This window comes from Myotis lucifugus, unplaced genomic scaffold, assembly GCF_000147115.1.
Source record: "Myotis lucifugus unplaced genomic scaffold, Myoluc2.0 scaffold_89, whole genome shotgun sequence".
Classification (NCBI taxonomy): domain Eukaryota; kingdom Metazoa; phylum Chordata; class Mammalia; order Chiroptera; family Vespertilionidae; genus Myotis; species Myotis lucifugus.
In genome coordinates this window covers 381,537-406,640 of record NW_005871137.1, presented here as the reverse complement: position 1 = coordinate 406,640, position 25,104 = coordinate 381,537, and the positions used below count along the sequence as shown (strand labels likewise).

Below are 25,104 nucleotides of genomic sequence, written 5' to 3'. Positions count from 1 at the left end.
CTTGTCTAACAAATAGGGTGACTCTGACAGCTCTATGGAAAAAACATCAATGGGTATTGTCCTAAGAGTTCATGCAGATCCATTATGATTCTGCAAACAAACAAAAAAACCCTCATTTGTCTTGTGTCACTAAACCACAAATATCATCATGAAAGATGTTTTGGCACAGGAAGAGAAATACTGTTGGAATTAAAAGGGCAGTAAGAAGCTAGCTAACTCTGCAGTGCGGATGGTCCCAAGGCTCAGACCTAGAGCCAGCTCTCCCACTAGTGGTGTGACTTTGAGACATTTCTCCATGTCTCCAGATGCCAAGCATCTCTTTTGTAAATGAGAGGAAGTAACAATTTCAGTGGCTTTCTAACTGTTTGCTTCAGGGGCTGCTGGATTATGAAGAGTAGGGAAAGGTAGGGGTTGGGGGACCAAGTCACTGGGACCCAGACCTCACTTCCACCTTCCAACTGAGAAGCTCCACTTCTCTGTTTTGTATACTAAATTTGGAGCAACATTTATTTTTTTAAAGATCCTGCTTAATTTAAAAAATAGAGAACACCATAGACCAGCGGTTCTCAACCTGTGGGTCGCGACCCCTTTGGGGGTCAAATGACTCTTTCACAGGGGTCGCCTAAGACCATCGGAAAACACATATATAATTACATATTGTTTTTGTGATTAATCACTATGCTTTAATTATGTTCAATTTGTAACAATGAAAATACATCCTGCATATCAGATATTTACATTATGATTCTTAACAGTAGCAAAATTACAGTTATGAAGTAGCAACGAAAATAATTTTATGGTTGGGGGTCACCACAACATGAGGAACTGTATTAAAGGGTCGCGGCATTAGGAAGGTTGAGAACCACGGCCATAGACTGAATGATGTTACATTTTGATTAGATATAACATATTCTAGTTTATATTGTTAATGACTGTTTTCATCTCACTTTTTTTCAACACATTTTCTCCATTCATTCATGCACTCTTGGTTCAAGTAAAATAAAACCTTAATGATGCTTATTATTTTATATAGCTTATTTTACACCTTTACAGTATCTTTCTTATTAAATACATGAGCTGATGTGTTGCTTTTCAAAATAAAATTAGACAACATGAAGACTGGATAAAGTCAACTCCGGCTTGATGTGAGTTATTTTTTTCATGCTGCCTTTGCACACTTAAATACTGTACTGCATTATCATTGAGGTAGACAACAACAACAACAAAGGCAAAACACATTCACATAAAGAGGGAAAATGGGGGGAAAAAAGCTGCGAGAGATTTCTTTTTAACACGATTATCATCATTGGGCTTTGCAGTCTTCTTTGACACAAAGTTGAGAAATAGTCTTCTTAATACGAAGGGCAGTGAGGCGGGCTGCCCCATTGGCATACCAACACTCGCGCATTATTCTCCCCATGACTCGGAGTGCCTTGAAGAGAGAAAGATACCAAAGACTTTACTCACACAAAACACAGTACATGAGAAGCAAAACCACAAACCCAGAAATTGATGCTAAGCTCTGATGAACAAATGGTAAATAAAAAATAATATGAGGAGATTAGGACCAAACCTCTTCAACAATCCTGTCAACACACACACATGTATATTTACCTTACAGAGGCTAACTATTTTTAAAAATACATTTTTTATTGATCTTAGAGAGGAAGGAAGAGGGAGAGAGAAAGAGAAACATCAATGATGAGAGAGAATCATTGATTGGCTGCCTCCTGCAAGCCCCCCATTGGGGATCGAGCCCGCAACCCCGGCATGCGCCCTTGACCAGAATTGAACCTGGGACCCTTCAGTCCACAGGCCAATGCTCTATCCACTGAGCCAAACCAGTTAAGGCAGAGGCTAACTTTTAATTGAAAATTCATCCATTGATTCCTGGGGGTATGGTAGAACGGCTATTGTTTAAAATATTCTAAGAAGAGACATGATAAAAAAAATAAGGGAAATGGGATGGCTTAGAAATTTACCATATATTTATCTGGGTGGTAAGCACACACATGCATACATTTTTAAAAAGGTCATCAAATTATATATCAAGATTTGTGCATACATAAAGTATGCCACAATAAAATAATGATCTAAATAGAAATATTAAAAATTCTGAATTTAAAAAATCAGTATTAGTGAATTGGTAAATAAGTAAAATAAATACTCCGAGCAGAAGATAACGAGACTGCATGAATCCAGAGAGATACAAGAAGTCACTAAAGCCTAGTGGCTGCTCTGGTGGCATCTGCTGACCTCACTGCAGAATTTCAGAATTGATGGACCACATGTGAGAGAGGAAACACTGCCTGAAGCACCCAGAAGGTGTCAGAGCAAGATGTTTGCAAAGTTCTGAGTGTAAGGATAAATCAGACTTAGAAGGAATTTTGTAAAGAAAATTGTCTAACTCCTAGCTCTCGTTTTTTTAAAAAATCAAACCCAAGTCTTAAACTGTTGCAGTAAGCCTGAGCTCATAATGAAAATTCACAAGCACGTGAGGAAATAAAGTAACATAAGCAAGAGTCAATTGAAACAAGAAGCAGTAAAATCAGACCCATCAAAACATTAGATGCTAGAACTAAATGATATAACATGTAAAATAAGTATATAAAATAATTTGTTTAAAGTAGAGGAAATTCAAACTATAAGTATAAAACAAGAGCATATTTTAAAAAGAAAAGTATCAATAAAATGTATTGACATAAAAAGTATAACCATTAAGCCTGGCCACTGTAACTTAGTCAATTGGAGCATCATCTGTTCACCAAAGGGTTGCGGATTCAATCCTTGGTTGGGGCATGTGTGGGAGGCAACCAATATATGTCTCTCTCATCTCTCATCTCTCTCTCTCTCTCTCTCTCTCTCTCTCTTCAAAACAATGAAAGAAAAGGCATAACCATTAAAATAACTAAATGGGTGAGTTAAATAGCAAATTTGATACATCTTAAGACAGAATTAATGAACTGGAAGATAAATGTGAGAGCTGTTGTATGAAGACACAAATATGGAAAATAGGGGAGATTAAGAAAATAGCAAAGTAAAATAAAAGGTCTAACAGGTATCCAATGAGTTTTCTAAAAAGGAGTAATAGAGACAATGAGAGGAGAAATTATTTGAAGAGATAATGGCTCAGAATTTTGCAGAATCAAGGAAAGTTACAAATCATCAGAATGAGAAAGTCCAAAAATTCCAACCAAGACTAATCAAGAGACATCAAGACCAAATGATCATAAGAAACTGCAGAATACTAAAGTAGTCTGGAAGAAAAGAAAAATTAACTCAAAAGAGATACAAATTAGATGCCTTCTCAATAGCAATACAGGAAACCAGAAGACAGTGAAATAATACCTTTAAAGTGTTTAGAGAAAACAACTCTGAACCTAAATTTTTATGCTCAGATAAATGATTCTATTTGTTTAAGATTGTGGACAAAATAAAGACTTTCTCAGACACCCAAATGCTGAAAGAGCTTACAACCACTAGATCCTCACTAACAAAAAACAATTTAAATAAAATATGGTCGAAGGATGCACATTAGAAAGTAAGAAAATGATCTTTGAAGAAAGCTCTGACAGCCAAGAAGGAATGTTGAACAAAGAAAATTATAAACATGTTCATAAGTCTAAACAAACAATAATGGTATAAAATCACACCAATATCTAATACATGGGGTTAAAACAAAATAAGAAAGAACTAAAATACTGGGCAAAAATAGACAAAAATTGTATATATCAGCAATATACAAAGTTGATTACATAAAAAATGACTATTAGGTCTATTCTGGGAGTGCAGTGGCCAAGAAATAGAGACAACCAAAGTGTCTTTCAATAGAGGACTGGATAAAGAATATGTGGTACACATACACAACGGACTATTACTCAGACATAAGATGAAATACTGCCATTTGCAACAACATGGATAGACCTTCAGAATATTATGCTAAGTGAAATAAGTTAGTCAGAAAAAGGTAAGAACCATATGATTTCACTCATAGGTAAGACATAAAACTGAAACTCTGAACACAGACAGCAGTGTGGTGGTTACCAGAGAGAAGAGGGTGAGGGGGGTTGGGGTGGAGAGAAGCCTAATATATGGTGATGGAAGATAATTTGACTTTGGGTGGTGGGCACACAATTCGATATACAGATCACGTATCATAGAAATGCACACTTGCAACCTATATAATCCTATTAATCAATATCACCCCTATAAATTTACTAAATTTTAAAAAAGAAACTAAAGAAGAAATGCTATATAATCACCTCACATTTTATCAAACAAAAGTTAGCTTTTATTTACCCTAATTAAAGTTTTTAAAAACAGAAGCTGCAGCAAACATCATATTTAAGTGTAGAAAATACAAAGTTCTAAGGAGCAAAACAAAGATATCCACTATCACCACTTGTAGGCAACATTACACTGGCAATCCTCAAAAGTGCAACAGAAAGAAGGAAAAGGCATGAGGACTGGTCCCAAAACTCTCATTATTTGGAGACATAATCATATATGTGGACACTCCAAAAGAGTCTATCATTTAATACCTTAAAGGAATTTTTCCACACACAGATACATATATACATAGCAGCATTATTTAAAAAAAATCACAGATCTGACAATCAACAGTACAGTGGTTAAAGAAATTGTGCTATGTTCATACAATGAAATGCTACACAGATGTAAAAAGGAACAGATCTGAGATAAATATGTAAGAGAAAGTAAAAAAAATTTAAGAAGAATCTACAGTGAGACTTAATAAGTTTCACAATATACAAAAGTAAGCGATATATATATATATGTATATGTGTAAATGGCAAAATTCTAAAGAAAAGCAAGGTAATAAATAATTAGTTATGACAGAAACCCCTCAGAGGAATAAAGAATATTCATAGGTGCTGGAAATTTTCCATTTTTAAAACTTGGTAGTGGATTTTCTGCTTTTCATTTTTTATTACACATTTAACTTTACAGATATGACATTTATTCTTTCGTATATATGAAATTATTAACATAAGAAAAATTTTAATTTCAATTTGGTTATAAATTCCTCAAATTCTACCTCTATAATAAGTATGTAGGTAAGCTATCTACATAGAAACACCAAGACATAAGTCTTGCCTTCAATAGAAAGAGCTGAGTGAAGAATGGGGGGGGGGGAGCAACTGTATAAAATAATGCCTATGACAAAGCCAAATTAAAACATGTAACTTACAAAAAGACTTCAAGCATTACATTTCTGTATGGCAGAAGATATACAGTAATAACCGGGATGGGGGAGATGGTTTACAGTCTTTCCCCACCTTCCCTCCTTTCTCTTTGTGGGAGCCAGAAAAGTATCCTCAGGTACGGCAGAACCAGCATTGCAACAACCACTTATTGTGTGTCTACTCTATGATGGTTAGTGCATGTGGTGTTGGGGATTAAGAGATAAACAACAACTGTCCCTGCCAGGAAAGGAAGCTTTTCTGAGGAAAGAGAATACACTCAAGCTTCTGCAGGGTTTGGGATTGGGAATAATTTATGGAATAAAAGGAAGACTGAAATTGCAATACTCTGTGTGGCACAGACATTGAGTGCCCCCCATATGCCTCGCTCCCCACAGTTCCCGGCCCCTTGCTGTGAGATGGGACCAGGTTCTGGAAGGGATGTGAGTCACTTGGAGCCAAATCATTAAAGAGCCAGTGTGTGACTCTCTAGCTCAGTGGTTCTCAACCTTGGCTGCACATTAGAATCACCTGGGAATCTTTTTAAAATCCTGATTTCTGGGCCTCATTCCGGAGGACCACTGCTCTAGCTCCTCTTTTTTCTTGGCCTAGACACCTAAAAATTATGCATTGAGATAGCATCCCAAAATCAAAGTCACCTGGATTTCTGAATCACCACAGGGAGCACAGATGTTGTTGAAAGTTGCCTAACCTGGGATTGTTACTGCCCCATAACTTAGCATTAGGTGTATATACTACAGCTAAAGGGAATAACATCAAAGACATAAATCTACATATATGAAATGAATGGGATGCCTAGATTAAAAGAGAAGAACTATATGGTCTGTGAAAATCCTCCCTGGTACTTACCTCACAATTACAATAGGAAAAAATATACATAAGAATTTAGCCTTACTTCACAGCTTTGCCACTGGTTTGGGATGCTTGGTCGAAACTTCTGATCACAAACAACCTTCCTCATTTCCTCTATTGAGGGATCTGAAGGCACCATGTCATAATAAGGCAACTGGTACTCCTCAACAATTCCTATAAGAAATTTGCACATTAAATTTCCCAGTGTGAATAATAAACAAAGATGCTTACTTTGAAATAATTTATTAGTTAAGTCTTCTAGGCACAAATGGTAACATGGGAAACTAGAAAGTCAGGTCTATTAAAATTATGCATCACTATAAAATTAAATATATAAGCTGGCGTGGCTCAGTGGTTGAGCGTCAACCTATGAACCAGGAGGTCACAGCTCGATTCCCCGTCAGGGCACATGCCCGGGTTGCGGGCTCGATCCCCAGGGTGGGGCGTGTAGGAGGCAGCCAATCAATGATTCTCTCTCATCATTGATGTTTCTATCTCTCTCTCACTTTCCCTTCCTCTCTGAAATAAAAATATTTTTAAAAAATTAAATATATAAGTCTAAAGTATTCGGTTGAATAGTTATTATATACATTTATAAATTTTTTATTAAATTTTTTGTTGTCACTATTGCAGATGTCCACCATTTCCACCCCTCTGACCATTTGCACCCAACCCCCACTCTCCTCCCTTTGCCCTCACCACACTATTGTCTGTGTCCATGGGCTATTTTTAATATGTTCTTTAATCCCTTCATCTTCATAAAAATTTATGTAATCTTGATAATTACATTTTAGACAAAAATTATATAATTATTTTATATAATACTATTATATAACTATCTACTACATATTTTATATAATTTCATGTAAATATATTAAATTCATATAATTTTGTTATATAAAATATAATTTATACTATGAAAAGTCTATAAATTTTTATTTACATATCATTCTACTGTGCAATTCAGAAAAAAATAACATCTAATTGTAAAATTTATAGCATGGCCTTATTGCTATGAGTGAAGTATATTTCTCTATTAAATAACTTTTTCAAAATAAAATAGGTTTCTTTTGTAAAAATTGTTAGGCAATCTTTTAAGAGCTGAATTTCTTACATTTGAATTTTAGAACCTCTATAACTAAGAATGTTCCAAAGAAGTAAGCAAAGTATTTGAAGATGGATGGTTTAACATGAAGGTTAATATGTAAAGAGTCTCAAATACTTAGACAAAGACTAAACCTTAGTTATCAGATTAGTACTTGAATTCAAGAATTTCCTGATAAAATCATTTGAATTAACTACAGTCCTTTTAATTTAAAACATTTAAGATGTGTCATAATATTGGAAAATGAACTTCAAATTGTGTTAATAGTACATTACTATTCTGACAGTTGAAGAAAATTTAAGGACAAAAACCGAAAAGCAAAGCTAGACAAATATCAATATAAATAACGACAAATATGTTTGAATCTTGATATTTACCAAGCACTGTTCTAAGCCCTTTAGATGCTTTAACTAATCATTCCTCAAAACCATTGACTAAAGAAAGTGCTATATTATTCCTATTTTACAGAACAAGGAAACTGAGGCACAAGGAGAGTCGTGAGGTTGCTGAAGGTCACACAGCTATTAGTGGCAGATCTGGAACTCAGCCAGCCACAGGCTCAGGGTTTCCAGTGTAGTTACAGTGCTTCTAGAAATAGTTTCATCTTTCTAATGTTTTATTATCTCATCAGTGAATCCAGGGGGAACGTATGTTTCCTCATTCAAACACAATTTTAAGTTTTTCTCTTTTTTTTAAATGAGATTGATGTAAGGTAAAATGAGATCAATACAAAATGCAAAAAGTTGGTAGTGGTTAAATAAGGACAGCTCTTTCATTGAATGTTTATCTGAGTTTGCTCTGTGCTAAAAGCTTCACCTGAATGAACTGAATTAATCCATTACATCCTCCAAGCCAGTGGGGTCCGTTTTATCATTTCTTCATTTCACAATTGGGGAAAGTGATACCAAGTAACTTGCCTAAAGTCAGATGTTCAGGAAGTTGTTAACCCAAGGTTTAGCCCTAAATCTGTCTCACTCGAAAGATAAGACTCTAAACCATTTAATCCCAGTATTTACTTTCTCCCACTGATGAAACAGTCCCATCAGACTGCATTGGTAGGGTTTCATTCTCTCAAATTCTTCCTCTCATTAGTCATCTCTAACTCCTGGGAGCAGTAGAGTCAGGAGTTAGTCTTGGCTCACCTCTGACCTCCACTTTATACCCCACACATTCCTCATCACAGGAAAGAAAAGAATAAGAAAAGTCTGAGAATCAGAAGACTTCATTTCAAGTCCTGTGGCCTTGGCAAGCCATTTCACTTCTTTGGATTTCACTTCTGGTATAAAATAGGGATATAGCTAATGGCATACAAACTCGAGTAAAAATTTCAAGTGCTTCGCCAAGTATCGTTATGAAAATCAGAATTATCAGGAGAACTGTCACCCCCACATAAGCAGTAATCATAATATAAAATCTCCCATTATGTGCAGGTCACTCTACTTTTGCCATTTAAAATATATGCCAATAGGTATTCTCTTAACTAGTAAGAAATCATTTAATATAGTGCTTAGAAAAAAAAAGAACATCATATCTCGTATTCAGAACATCAAAGAAAAGCAGACAGAAAGAATATGCCCAACATCTTACCTCCAACTGAACACCTTCGGGCTATTTCCCAGTAAACCAGACCAACAGAATATATGTCAGCGCGTTTGAAGGACTCAAAGATATTCACATTCATTGTATCATCAAGCATTTCAGGGGCCATATACCTTCAAAACATGCACATGTCAGATTCTGTGTATGGCTTTATAGCAGTCCAGTAAAACATAATCTTACTAAATCCTGATACAAAATATAAGTGAAGATAGCTTACATCAGTTTTACAGGTGGATCTGAACCCTGTACTATAACAGAATAAAATTAAATAATACAGTTATTGACTCGACCATCATTTAAAAAATATTTTTAATAGAACGAGGGGTCATCCCCCTCAGTATGAAAGCATGTGTGCCAGGAGCCAAATGCTTGGAAAGCACAAGCCGGAGGGGATTCAGTAAGCACAACACTCAATAGGAGAGACGAAACTCAATTTTCACCAGTAGCTCCTTGCCAAGGAAAGCTCCTTGAGGGCAAAGAGCAGGTTTTATTCATGGTGGGCCCAGTCCTCCCACACAGAGCTCAGCAGTGTCCCACAATAATCTGTTTTGAATGGACACACTGGCTCCAAGAAACATATACTAGTACATTTTATATTGGCTCCAACAAAATTACAGTCTTATCTTAACAGGACTAAACCAAAGTAATATACAGTTTCTGAGACCTGACTGAGCCTAGCGAGCTGTCCTAGGGGGATTTCGAGAACTACTCAGAGTTTTCAGGTGAGGGTGCAACACGCTCCCAAACTCTTTTAAAAGTTTCAGATCCCAGGGAATCTGGCATCCAAGGCTCCCCTGAGGGCCCCTAATGTGGGGACAGTCCGATGGGCAAAAGTCAAAGCTCGCTTTTTATAAGGAAAAGAAAGGAGGCCCCATAGGGCTGCCCAGTCTGAATAAACTGTCTTGAAGTGTTTCTGGGGCCTCATTCAAGTCTCCCAGGAACCAAGTGGAGGACTCAGAGGGACTGGCCTGGACTCTCAATTATGGCCTGGAGGTCGACTATGCCAGCTTAGAAAGTCTCCTTTCTCAAGGGCCTTTAACAGCTCCAGGAAATGTTTGGGTTGTTCCTCATTTCAAGGTCAAGAAACCTGGGAGGATGCCAAAGGGGCACAGAGCCTGAAATACAAATAAAAGGAAATGAAGCATGCTGACCCCATGGTCACAGGCTGGCCACAACAAGAAAACACCGGACGTCCCACTGCAAATGGGGCCGTCCTACACATGTGTGGTATACTTGATCATATCATGCCTGCTCTTAACTCTCAGAGATTCTGTTCCTTGAATGTGGGAACTGTGTCCGAACTCATCATCAATTTGGGAGACTTAAGGTTAAATGCAACTATGGGTAAATGCAGAAGTTGTTACAGAACATTTTCAAATACTGAGAGAACACAATAGTGCATCTATGTAAGCATTATGCACAGTCCTCACCTCTCTAGTCCACTATATAGATTCGTATCTGTTGTTTAGAATCTGAGCATGTAGAACTAGCCCTGAGTTTCAGTTCATTTGTGAGGTTTAAAGGCTTTGGAGGACATTGTTTTCCTCTTTTCTGTAGGAAAATATGTTCTCAGAATGTGACACACTACAAACAATATACCACCATCTCCTTCACCAAGCCTCTCCTCTGGCCAACTGGCTACTTTCTGTATGACCAAATGCCAACTCCCCTTGCTTTATAACCATTGTGCCACTCATTTCTCAGTGACCCAGAGAAGACTTTTTTGTTCTCTTGGGCCTAATGATTTCCCATTTGGACCTCTGCCCCCATCCCTACACACATCCCGGACATTCATGTGTACGGGACAGTCGTAAGTCTTAGTGCCAAAGTAAGTTGGCTTACCTTTTGGTTCCCACTTTAGGGTTCTGAGGTATGTCAATAGTGTTCAGTATGGAATCGTGCTTCACAGCTAATCCAAAGTCTGCTATGGCACAAGTTTCACATTTTTTCACTAAGATATTCTTTGATTTTATGTCTCGATGCGCAATGGCAGGTTTGCCTGTGAAGGATGAGACAAGCATATTCACTTTTGTCATTACTGAAGACTGAATCTCTCCAAAAGGAATTATTTTGAAGACTTGGCTCAAATGTCGCCTAAAAGAGGTCTTCTCTGACCACCCATTCTTCATCCCAAGTCATTGTCCATCAGAGTACCCCATTTTGCCTTCTTTATAGCTCATATCACTATTTCATATGTCTTATTATTCATATATATGTGTAATTATCTGCCTCTCCCAACTAGACTATACACTGCATACGGGCAGAGATTGTGTCTTAGTCATCACCGTTCCCTCAATGCTTAGATTACTAGGTCACATTTAGTAGCCACTCAGACATGTTTGCTGAATGAACAGGAAAGAATTAGCATTGCTATGTACACATGAAAACACAGCAAATATTCTCTTACAAAACAAGTTTCAAACGTCTACGATCCTAGATGAACTGTTCTCAAATGTGGCCCGAAGATCCCTGGGGGTCCTCGAGACTGTTTTTCAACTATATGTCCGTGCGATGTCACCTTATCTTCCCATACTTCAAACAAAGCAACATGTTGGAACAGATTGAATGAAGAACAGGCATGGAAATCCAGACATTACACCAGTCATTAAATAGATTTGCAGAAATGTAAAACAAAACCATAATTTTTACTAAACTGGTTTTTGCCTTATAAAAAATTCTGTGAATTTTTTAAAATTATGTCATTTATGCTAATATTTAATTATTGTTATTTTAGGTAAATTAGTATTTTTAAATTTCTCAGTTTTAGTTCTAACATAGTAAATATTAATAGATATAATTCACAGGCAAAAAAATCTTTGGGGAGTCCTCAATCATTTTTAAGACATCAAAAGGATCATGAATCCAAATTTGAGAACAAGTACTCTGACTGAACTAATGACTTTCTAGAGCCAATTCTCTATTAATTCAGTAAACAGAAAAGAAATGTTATTATGGATGATATACAAAATGACAAGTATGTAGATGATAGTTGGTTCTATCATGACAAAATCTTCAGCTTTATAAAGTACCTTTAGTGTTTCTTTACATTTGATAACTGTAATAAAATAAAATACAACTAAACACTAAAATACAACATAGTATTCCTCCATGGGCAGTGTGGCTCAGTGAGTAAAGCATCAGCCTGTGGACCGGAGGGTCATGGCTTCAATTCCTGGTCAAGGGCATGTACCTGTGTTGCAGGTTTGATCCCTGGCCCCAGTTGGGATGCTTTGGGAGGCAACCAATGATGTGTCTCTCTCACATCAATGTTCTCTCTCTCTCCCCCTCTTCCATTCTACTCTCTAAAAAAATCAATGGAAAAAATATTCTGGGGTGATGATTAACAAAAATAAATAAATAAAATACAACTTAGTGTTCCTATCTTCATATTTAAGGAGAAAAACTGGGAAATAAAATACCTACCTTGTGTACCAACAATCTCCATGTGAAGGTGGGCCAGACCACTAGCTATGGAAAGTGCCAGCCTGATCATCCCAGCCACGGTCACTACGTTTCTATTCAAATAGTCATACAAGGAGCCCTGTTCATGATATTCCAGGACAAGCCAAAGTTGGGTCCAAGTTCCATTATCTAACAGGAAAAAATTGGGGTGCTGTAAATATATGTTGAAAAAGAAGCCAAAAGTTTTTAACAAATGTCAGTGCTTCTAGTAAATCTGTTAACAAAGCAAAGTTAATTCCTTCATGGATAATGCTGACAGTTCGAATTCTTAAAGTAAAAAGTCTGAAGGAGTTCCTGAAGATGTTGATATATTATAATCTGTTATATGTTCCCACCATAGCTGTAGGAAGCTGCGAGGCAGTGATTCTAACTGAACAACTTTCTTATTCCATTGATATTTGCCAGTGATAGCAACCACATTATAGGAGAAACTACTGAGAGATTCATTTAGGCTCAGTGTTGTGTTATAAATTTTTCTTGAGATTTTAAGAAACACTGTACCAATAAAAAATAGAAATATAAAAAATTTACACAAAGTATTCGTACTGCCATAGGAGCTCTAACATTCTAAGAATGCTAATATTACTTACCTTTCTAATATGAAGTTGATGATTTCCCCCAAATATTGTATATTAAGAGCCAAATACAATAACTAGACATTTTCAAATAGTTCTCCCCCATTTAACCAAAAGCTAATCAAGCTTATAAAAGATTGTTAGCAGAAGAAAAAGCCAGCCTAAGTCTTCTTTAGGTATTATAGTCCCTAGAGTTAGCTTTAGCTTTCAGGATAAAGTGTCTACAATAGCCCTGGGCATTCCTGACCAGTTCCGATGCTCAGTGAAACAAAACTATAAAAAAATCATTGCTAAGGACTTTTTCTACCTAGTGTTAAGTACAAGAGCTCCTCTTTATCCAAGCCTTTAATTTCCAAAGCTGGTAGTGAAAACACTTCCTAACAATGAAAAAAATAAACATAACATCATAAAGTTTACTAATAAACTGACCTTATATAAAACTAACCCTTACTCACACCTCTCTCCCAGCTTAACACCAGTGGCTATCTTTGCCTTCTCACATCAATGTCTTTGTCAGACAGTTGACTAAAAAGTGAAACTGTAAGTGTTGCAAAAAATAAAAAAATGCATGATGATGAAAGTGATGCTAGAGACCATTTGGAATCAGGCACAAAGCTACTGACAAGGAAGCCACTGACAGAGGTAGACCAGTAACTGAAGAGAAAATCAAGAATGATCTTTCTTGTGCAAATGATCTTTCTTGTTTTATAATCCAATAAACATCATGATTAAATTAGCCCATCAAGATGATCCATATAACTATAAGACGTTACTGCTTTCACCACATTCTAACTAATCTAACCAGTAGGTAGTTTAACTCAACATTAGGAAGGAAAAGAATTTCTTAACAGCTTAACAAGAAATGTTTCATTTTCAATAGGCTGGATATATTTTCAAAGAATATGTAGTTAAGAATTTGGAAAGCATCTTTTATTTCTTTTTAATTTATCTTTATTGTTGACTAGAGGCCCAGTGCACAAATTCATGCACCAATGGGGTCCCTTGGCCTAGCCTGAGGGATCAGGCTTAAACTGGCTCTCCGACATCCCCTGAGGGGTCCTGGATTGAGAGAGGGCACAGGCCAGGCCGAGGGACCCCACTGGTGCACGATTGGGGCCGGGGAGGGATGTGGGAGGTTAGCCAGCCGGGGAGGGACTGCGGGAGGACTCCACAGCCGGACCCTAGTAGCAAGCTAACCTACAGGTTGGAGCATCTGCCCCCTGGTGATCAGTACACATCATAGCGACTGGTTGATTGGTCAACTGTCTGCCCCCTGGTGGTCAGTGCACATCACAGAGAACAGTTGAGTAGCCTTAGCATATCATTAGCATATTACACTTTGATTGGTTGAATGGCCTACCAGACAACCAGACACTTAGCATATTAAGCTTTTATTATATAGGATAGTATTACAGATGTCCCTTTTTTTTTTCCCATTGACCACCTCCACCTGGCACCCACCCCTCCCAGGCCTTCACCACATTATATTGTCTGTGCCCAGGGGCTATGCATATCTATAATAATAAAAGCATAATATGCTAATTAGACTGGACAGCCGAAAGACATTACGGACATCCTTCCAGATGACCTTCTGGATGAAGCCGTAGCTGCGAGGGCCGAGCCCCTTGCATGAATTTCATGCATTGGACCTCTAGTATGCATATAAGTTTCCTGGAAGAATCTTTCTTTAAAACTCATCTTGGCTTTACACAGTTTTTCTCTAGCAAATCAGATAAGATAAATCATCAGCAAATGTAATCATGGCCAAAATGTATAATAACCTAAGTTTCTCTTTTGCCATGTAATTAATAATGAATACTTTCATGACCCAGATTATCTATATATATAAAAGCCTAAGCGACCAACAAAACGACCGAACAACCAGTCACTGTGATGCACATGGACCACCAAGGGGCAGATGCTCAACACAGGAGCTGACCCCTGGTGGTCAGCGTGCTCAGCTGACCAATGGGCGCCAGACTCCGGGCTCATAGCTGGCAAGCACAGCTGCGGCGGCGCGAGCCTCTCCCGCCTCCAAGACAGCATTACTGAGCCACTGTAGTGGCAGGTGCAGAGGGGCCGGGATGAGCAGGAGCAGTGTGGTGCCCAGCCCAGGCTCAGGCTCCTCCATGGCCGCCTGCCACTTCGCACACTACTACATCCCTCGGGGGATGTTGGACTGCCGATTTCGGCCCAATCTCCGCAGGCCAGCCAACATCCCCCGAGGGGTCCCAGATTACAAGAGTGCGCAGGCCAGGCTGAGGAACCCCACTAGTGCACGAATCCATGCACCAGGCCTCTAGTATTATATACAAATAATCATAGATTTTTAATTTTTGTAGGTATTGGTAGGTACCTGATATCCACAGATAATTTGTTTTTTTTAGCTAGAGGTTACAATCTCTACCTCCCAAACTTCTTTATGTGTTACTGAATCGAATAAAAACCAATGGACTGAAGATACGCTCACCTTTGTTCCCTGTTCCCCTTTAAGGAAACTAATGCACAGTTAAATGAATAAAAGCTATGCAAAAAAAGAAAAGAGAGCATAGGTAATCTACAAACTTTATATCCAGTCCCTGATTGCTCAGGGATATATACAATATTTTTTAAGTATTATTTAAATACCAGAAAGTTGATGCTCTGTCTTGTTCCACAAAACTCAAAATGGGATACTGTTTGGTGCTGTTAATGTTAAAGGTCAAGATATAAATCATACTCAAAGTACATCAATAGAAAATCTCACTGAAATTGTCTTACTTACTGCCATTCCCATAATGGTCACATCCTGGAGTTTAAGCTTGCTACACAGATGAAAACTATAGTCCTTGCAAAGGTGAACATTCAACTAGCATTCATTGATATATTTGTATCAATTATCAAAATACTGAAATATTTCTGTCCTGATTAGCTAAGAGCTACTATTGAAAACTCCCAGTGACATTCCTTTCCCCTGGACACTCAAAGCAGCCCCCACCCCAACCCCTACCCCCACCAAGGTGCCTCCAGATCTCTTCATGATCCACCAACCACAGGGATAAAAAACCAGCATGGCAGGATTCTGTTCCAGTTGAAATTTCTGATCTGATTGGGAAGTTCACCAGTCATCAAATATTTAAAATGTCAACCTGGCTATAGTGTCATCATCATTTCATATGACAGGTTTCCTTTTTGCCCTGCTTTATTGTATGGTTACGCACGTGTATCTATGGAGAAGAGAAAGGATTTTTTCTTTTCTCAATAAAGAAATTAGACTTTTATGTAGACTTTATTAAAATAAAAAGATGATTTATTCTCATGTGATAATAGACATAACACTTTCTTTGCTGAAACCAATTAGATTGAAAATACCTTTGTTGTCAGCAGCAATGAAACCAAGGACATTCTCGTGTCTCAGCATCACCGTCTGGTAAATTTCTGCCTCGCGAAACCAGGATCTTTCATCTCTGGAGGAGAATATTTTCACAGCCACGTCTTCCCCACACCATCTTCCATGCCAGACCTCACCAAATCGGCCTTTTCCTACAATCTCCTGGAGGATAATCGTCCTGGCAATTGTTCTCTGAACCAACAGAGGTAACCCTAACCGAAGAAAAGATGGGATGGATGGTGAAGAATAGTAAGTGCCAGAAAAGGACTGTCAGAATGACCAGTATTTTCACATAAAAAGGCCAACATTTAAGCACTTTAATAATTTTATTGATGTTGAAGAAATAAGCACCTTTATACCAAAACGTTAATGTCAAAGCATGCTAAAAACATATTCCAAATTCTTAATATGACTTTCTCTTCTCCTATTCACAAAAACAAATTTCTTAGACATAGCCTGCTGCTGCAGATGTCTGATCTTTCTAGAATTGCTGCTGAATTCCCTGATTTGTACATTAAAGCCAGTCAGATTACTAAGTACACAAAAGTATAAGAAATGCTGTTAGCCTTTAAAATAAAATATATTGGTTCCTAGTACAACTGGGAATGCAGAAGAATTCTTTGAGAATTTTTTTTAAAACAAATTAAAATTGGAAAGTGAAGAATCAAATTCAACAATCAAATAAGATAATCATGTTATCTAAAAGCAAGATGCAATGATAGAAAATATCAAATGGATATTTTCTGCAGAATAAAAGACATAAAAGAAAATATATTCTAAGTGCATGTAAAATATTTAGATTCTTTGAATCAATAACTCTACCTCTATAATTCTATCCCAAAGATTCAATGTAATTGCAAAATTTCTGTCAAAATGTTTAACATATTATTATTTATAGGAAAAATAAGGAAAAGTGTCTGATAATAGAAAATTATTTAATACTAGAGGCCCGTGCAGGGGTGGGGGGGAAGGGGGGATCCCCTCAGCCCGGCCTGCACCCTCTCGCAATCTGGGACTGCTGGCTCCTAACAGCTCGCCTGCCTGCCTGCCTGATTGCCCCTAACCACTCTGCCTGCCTGTTTTATCTCCCCTTACCACTCTGCCTGCCTGCCTGATTGCCCCTAATTGCCACTGCCTTGGCCCCCCGCTGCAGTGGCTTCGTCTGGAAGGACGTCCTTAATGACGTCCGGAAGGTCGTTCAGCTATCCGGTCTAATTAGCATATTATGCTTTTATTATTATAGATAGTGCAGAGATTAATAGCACAAATAAGAAAAACCTGGCTTCACATTTCAGCTGTGCCACATGGTAACCATGGGCAAGTTATTGAACTTCTCTAATTTTTGGCTTCCTTGTCTGAAAAACAGGAGGTAATAGTATCCCTCATCTCATAGGGATACTATGAGAATTAGCAAGCATGGTAAGCTCTTAGCACAGTATCTAGCATATTACACACTCAGTAATAGTTAGTCCTTAATATTATGTCTTAGGTCAAATTACTCAGAGCCAGTAATAATGATGCTGCTTACGAAGAGGTATGTCCTAATGATTCGGTTAAATGCTTTTGCTGTGTTAAATAAAATAGCACAGTAAATTCTATCCATTTAAGTAAGTGTACCCAGCTATTCAAACTATGCACAGGGAAAAGACTGAAAAAGGAAATATACTAAATGCTACTTCTATTTAGTGGCATCAAAGGGAACTGTGATAGGCTTCTTTCTAATATTGTACATTTTCTTAATTTCTACAGTGGGTATATGACTCTTATAATTAGAGGAAAACAGATAAAGAGTTTACAGTAGAATTTAATCTAGAGAGTCACGTGCAGTTGTTGTCACTGTGCTCGATAGTGGGGAAACCCTCAGAGCAACAACTGTGCCAGCTCCGGAGGACTCGCCTCTGCTCCTGAGATGAGCCAAGGTGTATTCACATGTTCTCATCCTCATGAGAACCACCCACTATGGCTAAATAAGCACAGACTGTAAGTTTGCTATTATGGGTCTCAACAATTAGTCACAAAGCCCCACAGCCATAAAGTTCTTCTTAGATCATCTGATTCAACTTATTCATTTTAGGAAAGAGAAAAGGGGGGGGGGGGGGCGCGCAGTAATCACGAAGTGGCCCAGGAATAAGCTGTTAGTGGGGAGGCAGATTTACAACTAAAACACTGGTCTTCAGTCCAGATCAGGGGTGGGCAAACTTTTTGACTCGAGGGCCACAATGGGTTCTTAAACTGGACCGGAGGGCCGGAACAAAAGCATGGATGGAGTGTTTGTGTGAACTAATATAAATTCAAAGTAAACATCATTACATAAAAGGGTACGGTCTTTTTTTTTTTTAGTTTTATTCATTTCAAACGGGCCGGATCCGGCCTGCGGGCCGTAGTTTGCCCACGGATGGTCCAGATTCTTGCTTTCTCAAATACAGTTCCTCATGTTGTGACCCAACCATAAAATTATTTTTGTTGCTACTTCATAACTGTAATGTTGCTACTGTTATGAATCGTAATGTAAATATCTGATATGCAGGATGGTCTTAGGCAACCCCTGTGAAAGGGTCGTTCGACCGCCAAAGGGGTCGCGACCCACAGGTTGAGAACCACTGATTTAGTGGATAAGATGCATTTCTCCCCTGCTGGGAAGATTGCTAGCAGCAAACTATATGGGCTATTTTTGTAGGCTACAGTCAGTTTTACCATTTGACCACACACAATAAAAGTTGTACTAACAATTAAGCCAAATCTCAACCTCAATCTCTCTCCTCCCTTCCCCGACATGCACACACATACTCACAAAAACATCACCACCAACAATCGTTACCAACAACAATGCAACAATATTTGGTTAGAGAACTAGATAAGCCAATGCTTTCAAACTGAAAATTGATCACCAGGGACAAAGGAAGACATGACCTAAGGTACTCAGTACAGCAATTAAGTTGAGACTGTAAAACTCAATGAAAGTTGCCTTGGTATCATTCAAAGCAGCCCCCCAAGATAATCTAATTCTTGGATTGTCCACTTAGAGATTTCGTTTGAAGATACATGGATGTTGTTTCTCCTCCTGGTTCATTTTATTCTTTTTCATGGGGGTTGTAGGAGCGGATGCCTGTCTGATGGAACATGTCTGATGGAACATGGCACCTTCATGTCACCGTCAGACAGAAGTGCTCTATCATGAGAGCAAAGCAGCAGCCTATCCAGTCTCTTAGAAGCCACTGAGACACTGTCCACTCTCAGAGACAGCCCAGGAACACGGCGGTCCATGTTCCTCTCTCGCGGGCATTACATCTCTTTGAAATTGGTCCCTGACCAGGTCAAGGATAAGCTTCACAATTTTTGTTTCTCAGCACTTGACAAAGTTGCCTCTCGTTTAAGGTCACCGGCCAATTAAGAGAAGCAGAACCGCCGATCCCCTCTACAGGGGGGGTGGGGGGGAGCTTTGTGGCAGAAGCCTTGCTGCAGACAAACCAGCTCTGCTTATGAAAGGCAGTGCTGCCCTCACTTACTTTAGCCAGTGGTCACTGCCAAGGACGTATATGCAGCTGGCTTAGGGGAACAGTGCCTAAAGCTCTTTTGAATTGTGCATCACAAAAGTCATCCCTGCACGGGTACATTTACAGCTTTCTTTTTAGGATAACCTAAAGAGGAGAGAGTCCAGCAGTCAATTAATCCAGACTCGGGTTTAGAGATGCACAGAAGGAGCAAAAAAACTGAATGTTAATTTTTCATTGTATGTCCTGGCTCATGACTACTTTGTTAAATTAAATATACAGTCTCCAGTTATAAAATCTCCAGAACGTTTATTTGAAAGGAAAATCCTTGGTCATATTAAACATATTCAGAGTTGCTCCAAAATACACATTTCAACCTCACACGGGTGAACTGAAATGTCTGGGTGGTAATTAAGGAGACGGTTATTTAATCACTTGAACCTCGTGAAGAAATTATTTAAGGTTCCAAGGAACTTGGCACGAATCAGAGCTCTCTGTGCACATATTCGGTGCCTACACTGTTGCCAGCGCTCAAAATATTAGGGCACAATGGGCCCCAAAATGTAATACTCGGGGAAGAAAAAAGTAGTGAACTGAACAAGTTTTACTTTTAAAGAAAGAATACCATCTTTCTAGCCAATAAATTAATTTGGATTTCAGTTTTATAAACTTTGTCGTTTGGAGACACGTTGCCAACGCTCCTCCCCTGGACATACGCCACCTAATCTGTGCAGTGAGGGTGTAAACGTTGAGATGTTGGTCAGTGAGAGGGCAGGCAATCTTGCCCCAGAAGCAGCCAACTACCTGGGTTCCCTGGGTGACACGATCAGGCCTCTCTTTTCTGGACTCTGTGGTGAGTCCGTAGCTATATCATATTACATATGATGCTCATATAGATGCCAGTGCCTCTCTCTTGTTTACCCCTGTTAACTGTGCCTGTCTGTGTGCTCCTTAAAATATGTTTGGGGTCATCATCCTTAATAATCCTTCCAAAGCAAGGGGGGATGCAGGGGCGTCTGACATGGCTCACCTAGCCTCACCCTAGTCCACATTTCGGCAACACTGCATGCTGACAGGATTTCTGGACGTGTACCTGCGGGCAGGGAGCCTGCTGCCCCTTCGGGAGTTTGTTAAACTCCGCTCTATCACCAGAATCCCACAAAGCCCTCAGACGCTTTGTGCTACGAGAAAGGCTCATTTAGGCCAGAACACAGGCCTGTACTTGAGTTGTGTTAGCAGGGCCTGGAGTTCCATTAAAGAAGAAGAGAATTATCATACAACCTCAGCAGCAAAAGCCAGCACACCAATGCTCTGCTCTTCCCTTTCATCTTTCGTTTCTGTGCTTTAAGAACATAGTCTTGATTTTAATTTCAGGTCAGCTCCCTGGGAACTTCCCCCACACATCCCAGGGGTACCTACAGATTCGGAAGACCTTCATAACCAACCACAAGCGAAGGTGCTCTGAGTACATTACTTTGCATAACTGAGTTCTCTTGCTCAGAACTCAGCTCCTTAGATACAGTAACTCCTTTGTGCACATGAACCATTACCAGGAGAGCAACAATTTTTCTTCATCATAATGGAGAGGGGAGAGCAGAGAGACTCTTTCATGCTTCAGGAATTCTGAAGGACTGCCAGAATGAGAATCTGAATACCTAAAGGCTCAAAAGCCAAAGAAAAGACTTAATTCTTTAGGCCACGACAGTTTTTTCTCTTCTTCTAATCCTATTAGGCCATGATGGTTTTTTCTCTTCTTCTAATCCTAAAATAAACTTCTATGTCAGAACTTAACATGTACCACTTTTTTGTTAAAAATTGTTTTTACTGGTTTCTTTACTTTTTAACCCTCACCCAAGGATATGTTTTTATTTATTTTAGAGAGAGAAGAGGAAGAGAGAGAAACATTTATCGGTTGCCTCCCATACACACCCCAGCTGAGGATCAAACCTACAACTTTTTGGTGTACTAGTATAGGACAATGCTCCAACCAACTGAGCCCCCTGGCTAGGGCTGTTTTTATTTATCTATATATATAAAAGCCTAAGTGACCAAACGACTGGTCGGTATGATGCGCACTGACCACCAGGGGGCAGATGCTCAACACAGGAGCTCCCCCCTGGTGGTCAGTGTGCTCCCACAGCAGGAGCACCACTCAGCTGACAGATGGGTGCCAGACACCGGGCTCATGGCTGGTGAGCGCAGCTGCAGCGGCCGAGAGCCTCTCCCACCTCTACAACTGCTACCAAGTGTGGCGGCAGGTCAGCAGGGCCGGAATGAGCAGGAGCAGCGTGGCGCCTGGCCCGGGCTTGGGCTCCTCCCCGGATTGCCGGTTTCAGCCACATCCCCCAGGTGGCCTGCAGGGATCGGGCCAAAACCAGTTGTCCGACATCCCCCGAGGGGTCCCATATTGCAAGAGAGCACAGGCCAGGCTGAGGGACCTCACCAGTGCACACATCCATGTACCGGGCCTCCAGCATTTAAATAAGAGTTTCCTTACTTAAGAAATGGACCACGGGCACATACCAGATCCGGATCCAGAGGCGGTCACATCGTAAATCAGATCTTTCAGAGTTTTCCCAGCATTTACCAGGTTGCATTCAGAGAGGGGCTCCTCCACATTCGGCCTCTTTTTCTTCCTGTTGCTACACTGTCGACCTTGGCATGCCCAGATGCTCAGCACTGCCGCCACAGACAGCAGGCACACTGGCACAGTAATAACAATGGTCAGCTCCATGGGTCCGAGTTTGGGGGCATTTGGTGAGGCTGTAGTTTAAAAAGAACATGACCATCAATCAACCCATTTAAAATATTTTAGAAATTGGAAATGTGATCACCAACATTTCACATCAGTAATGTGCAGTGTACACTGATGACAGTTGACAAAGGCTCACTGTGTTGTATACAAGGATGGGAAAGGAGGCTGAGGTCAGGCTGCAGCTAGGAATGGCTATGCCAGGTGCCAATGGAGACAGAATTAGGACCACGGAAAGCAATCACACGGGGGATTCTTTCTTTCTTTCTTTCTTTCTTTCTTTCTTTCTTTCTTTCTTTCTTTCTTTCTTTCTTTCTTTCTTCTTTCTTTCTTTCTTTCTTTCTTTCTTTTTTTGCTTATTTATTTATTTATGTTAATCCTCACCCAAGACTATTTTTCCATTGATTTTTAGAGAGAGTGGAAGAGAGGGGAAGAGACAGAGAGAAACATCAATGTGAGAGAAAGATATCAATTGGTTGGCTCACACACATGCCCCAACTAGGGCCAGGGATCGAGTTTGCAACTGAGGCATGTGCCCTTGATCGGAAATAACCTGGGACCCTTCAATCTACAGGCCAACGCTCTAGCCACTGAGCCAAACCAGCCAGGGCAGGGATCCTTTTCAAAACCTCTAAGCATTTGACATTTTTCTCCTATTTTCTCCCCATTTTCCAGCAGCCCATTCTTAGAGCACATTCATTCATAGTCATTCATGCCACAAGTAATTACTGAGCTCCTGCAATAATTTGTTGCCACCCTTCCAGGTGTGGAGATACAGTGGTGAGAGAGACCAAATCCTTGCTCTTGTGATACTTATGTTCCGCGCATCCAGCAGGAGGAGATAAGTGCTATGAAGATAAAGGAAGCAGAAGAAAGAGACAGTGTGATGGCCAGTGCTACTTTAGATAGACTGATCCTAGAAGGCCGCTCTGAGAGCTACCACAGAAGGTGTCTCAGGGAAGTGTGTTCCGTCAGAGGGACAGCAAGAGTAAGGTGCTCTGAGATAGAGACCTACTGGTGTGTTCAGGACAACCTAGGCCTCGAGTAAGGTAGACCAGGAGACAGATAGAAAGAAATGGGGCCAGGGAAGAAAAGAGAGGAAGGGCATGTGGGGTCTTACAGGCTCAAAGGACTGGGAATTGTATTCTAAGTAGAAGCTCCTGCAGGATTTTGAGCAAGTGAAATATGATCCAACTTAATATTCTGTGTGGCTGCTATGTGAAGTCACTAGGAGCACAAGAAGAGACAAATCAGAAACCTAATGAAATAATCCTGGCAGGAAATGATGGTCTTGGCTGACAACCCTATCTAAAATAGTCCTTCCTTCTCATTCCCCATTCCCTCTCTATACTCTTTTCCTGTTTCATTTTAATTCCTGGATCTTACTGCCACCTGGCACATCATATATTCATTTATCTATTATTTGATTTCCTCCAAAGAGCATACGCTTCATGAAAGGAAGAACTTTGCCTGCTTTGTTCCCAAGGATGTCCCATTTTACAGTGGTAGATGGTCAGTAACTAGATCTTGAATAGCAGAGTCACTAGAAGTTTTACTAGTTTTGTACTTTTATTAAGTAAAGGATAAGATTTTTCATTTCAGAAAAATAAATATGATAGTTGAAACCAAATGACATCAGGATATAATTAAATTTGGCACTTTAATTTTAAAGTACATGTAACCAAATTTTTTTAAAGTTCGTCCTATATCTAAGAAATCTTTTTAATTTAGAAAAAACAGTGATACGTGAAAAATCTATGTCAGATATTGCCTGTGTTTTTCAAAGAAGTTATTTTGACACTTGAAATAAGCACATAGTTTGTTTTTTTCACGCACTACAGACAGCCTCAGCATCAATTTAATTTTATCCTCTAGTCCTAGCATCAGGGGATGTTGATTTTTGTTTTCAATAAACCTTGGGGTATATTTAATAGAATAGGGATACATAATTCTGGAGTCTTAACCTAATTATAGGTTCTCGAACATCAAGGAGAAGAAAAAATGCAGGCTTCGGAGAGAGAGAAGCAGGTTATATGTGGCTATTGTGCCTTGAGCAAATTGCACCCTCCCCTAGCACCCCGCCAGTTGCTCTGCATAGGCCAGTGAGAGGGTTAGTTAGACACGAGGCATCGGAATCAATAGCATAACACCTGCACCTTAGAGTCTAGACAAATTACCGTGATAATGGACCTTGTGAATTAAGTCACTCCTCAGACTTCCTTCTTTGCAACTGACAACCATAGACTTGTATTAAATGTAATTACATTTTATTTACCATTGCAACCAGAATATATTAATATAATTTGAAAACAATTATTATGTAATTCTAAAGGACAAATAATCAAAATCCTCAAAATTGTGTACATAGAAGTTTCATTATAATCCTAAAAATAGTAGTCTAGCTACAACCAATGAGTAAAAGATTTAAAGCTGTTAAGTGAACTTTGGAAACAAACATAACTCATGCTCTTCTACTTTGCCTCCTGCATTTTGGCAGATCACCAGGTTGCCTTCTCCTGCGTGTCTCAGGATTCCTGTGAAATCATTAGAAGTTGTACAGGGGCATATGGGGAGAGCTTGGCCTTGAGTGTTCTTACGACAAAGGGTAAGAGTTTCCTAACTTGACTTTGCTTTAGAATCATTAACCATGGCACTTGCAACTTCTGAAGTTTGCTT

At 39.3% G+C, this 25,104-nt stretch overlaps 1 protein-coding gene across 2 annotated transcripts in view; it reads right to left on the bottom strand.

Moving 5' to 3' along the window:
- Positions 1–809: 809 nt before the first annotated feature.
- Positions 810–25,104, bottom strand: part of ACVR1C (activin A receptor type 1C) — a 37,921-nt gene continuing 13,626 nt past the window's right edge. The window contains exons 2-8 of one of the 2 annotated variants that reach the window (XM_006091245.2): positions 22,200–22,439; positions 16,167–16,397; positions 12,202–12,369; positions 10,621–10,777; positions 8,767–8,891; positions 6,118–6,248; positions 810–1,432 (exon numbers count right to left, since the gene is read on the bottom strand). In XM_006091245.2, the coding sequence (XP_006091307.1) occupies positions 1,304–1,432; positions 6,118–6,248; positions 8,767–8,891; positions 10,621–10,777; positions 12,202–12,369; positions 16,167–16,397; positions 22,200–22,439 (1,181 nt within the window). In that variant the 3' untranslated portion in view covers positions 810–1,303. The remainder of the gene's footprint in view (positions 1,433–6,117; positions 6,249–8,766; positions 8,892–10,620; positions 10,778–12,201; positions 12,370–16,166; positions 16,398–22,199; positions 22,440–25,104) is intronic. The other variant, XM_023756127.1, reaches the window with a different exon arrangement.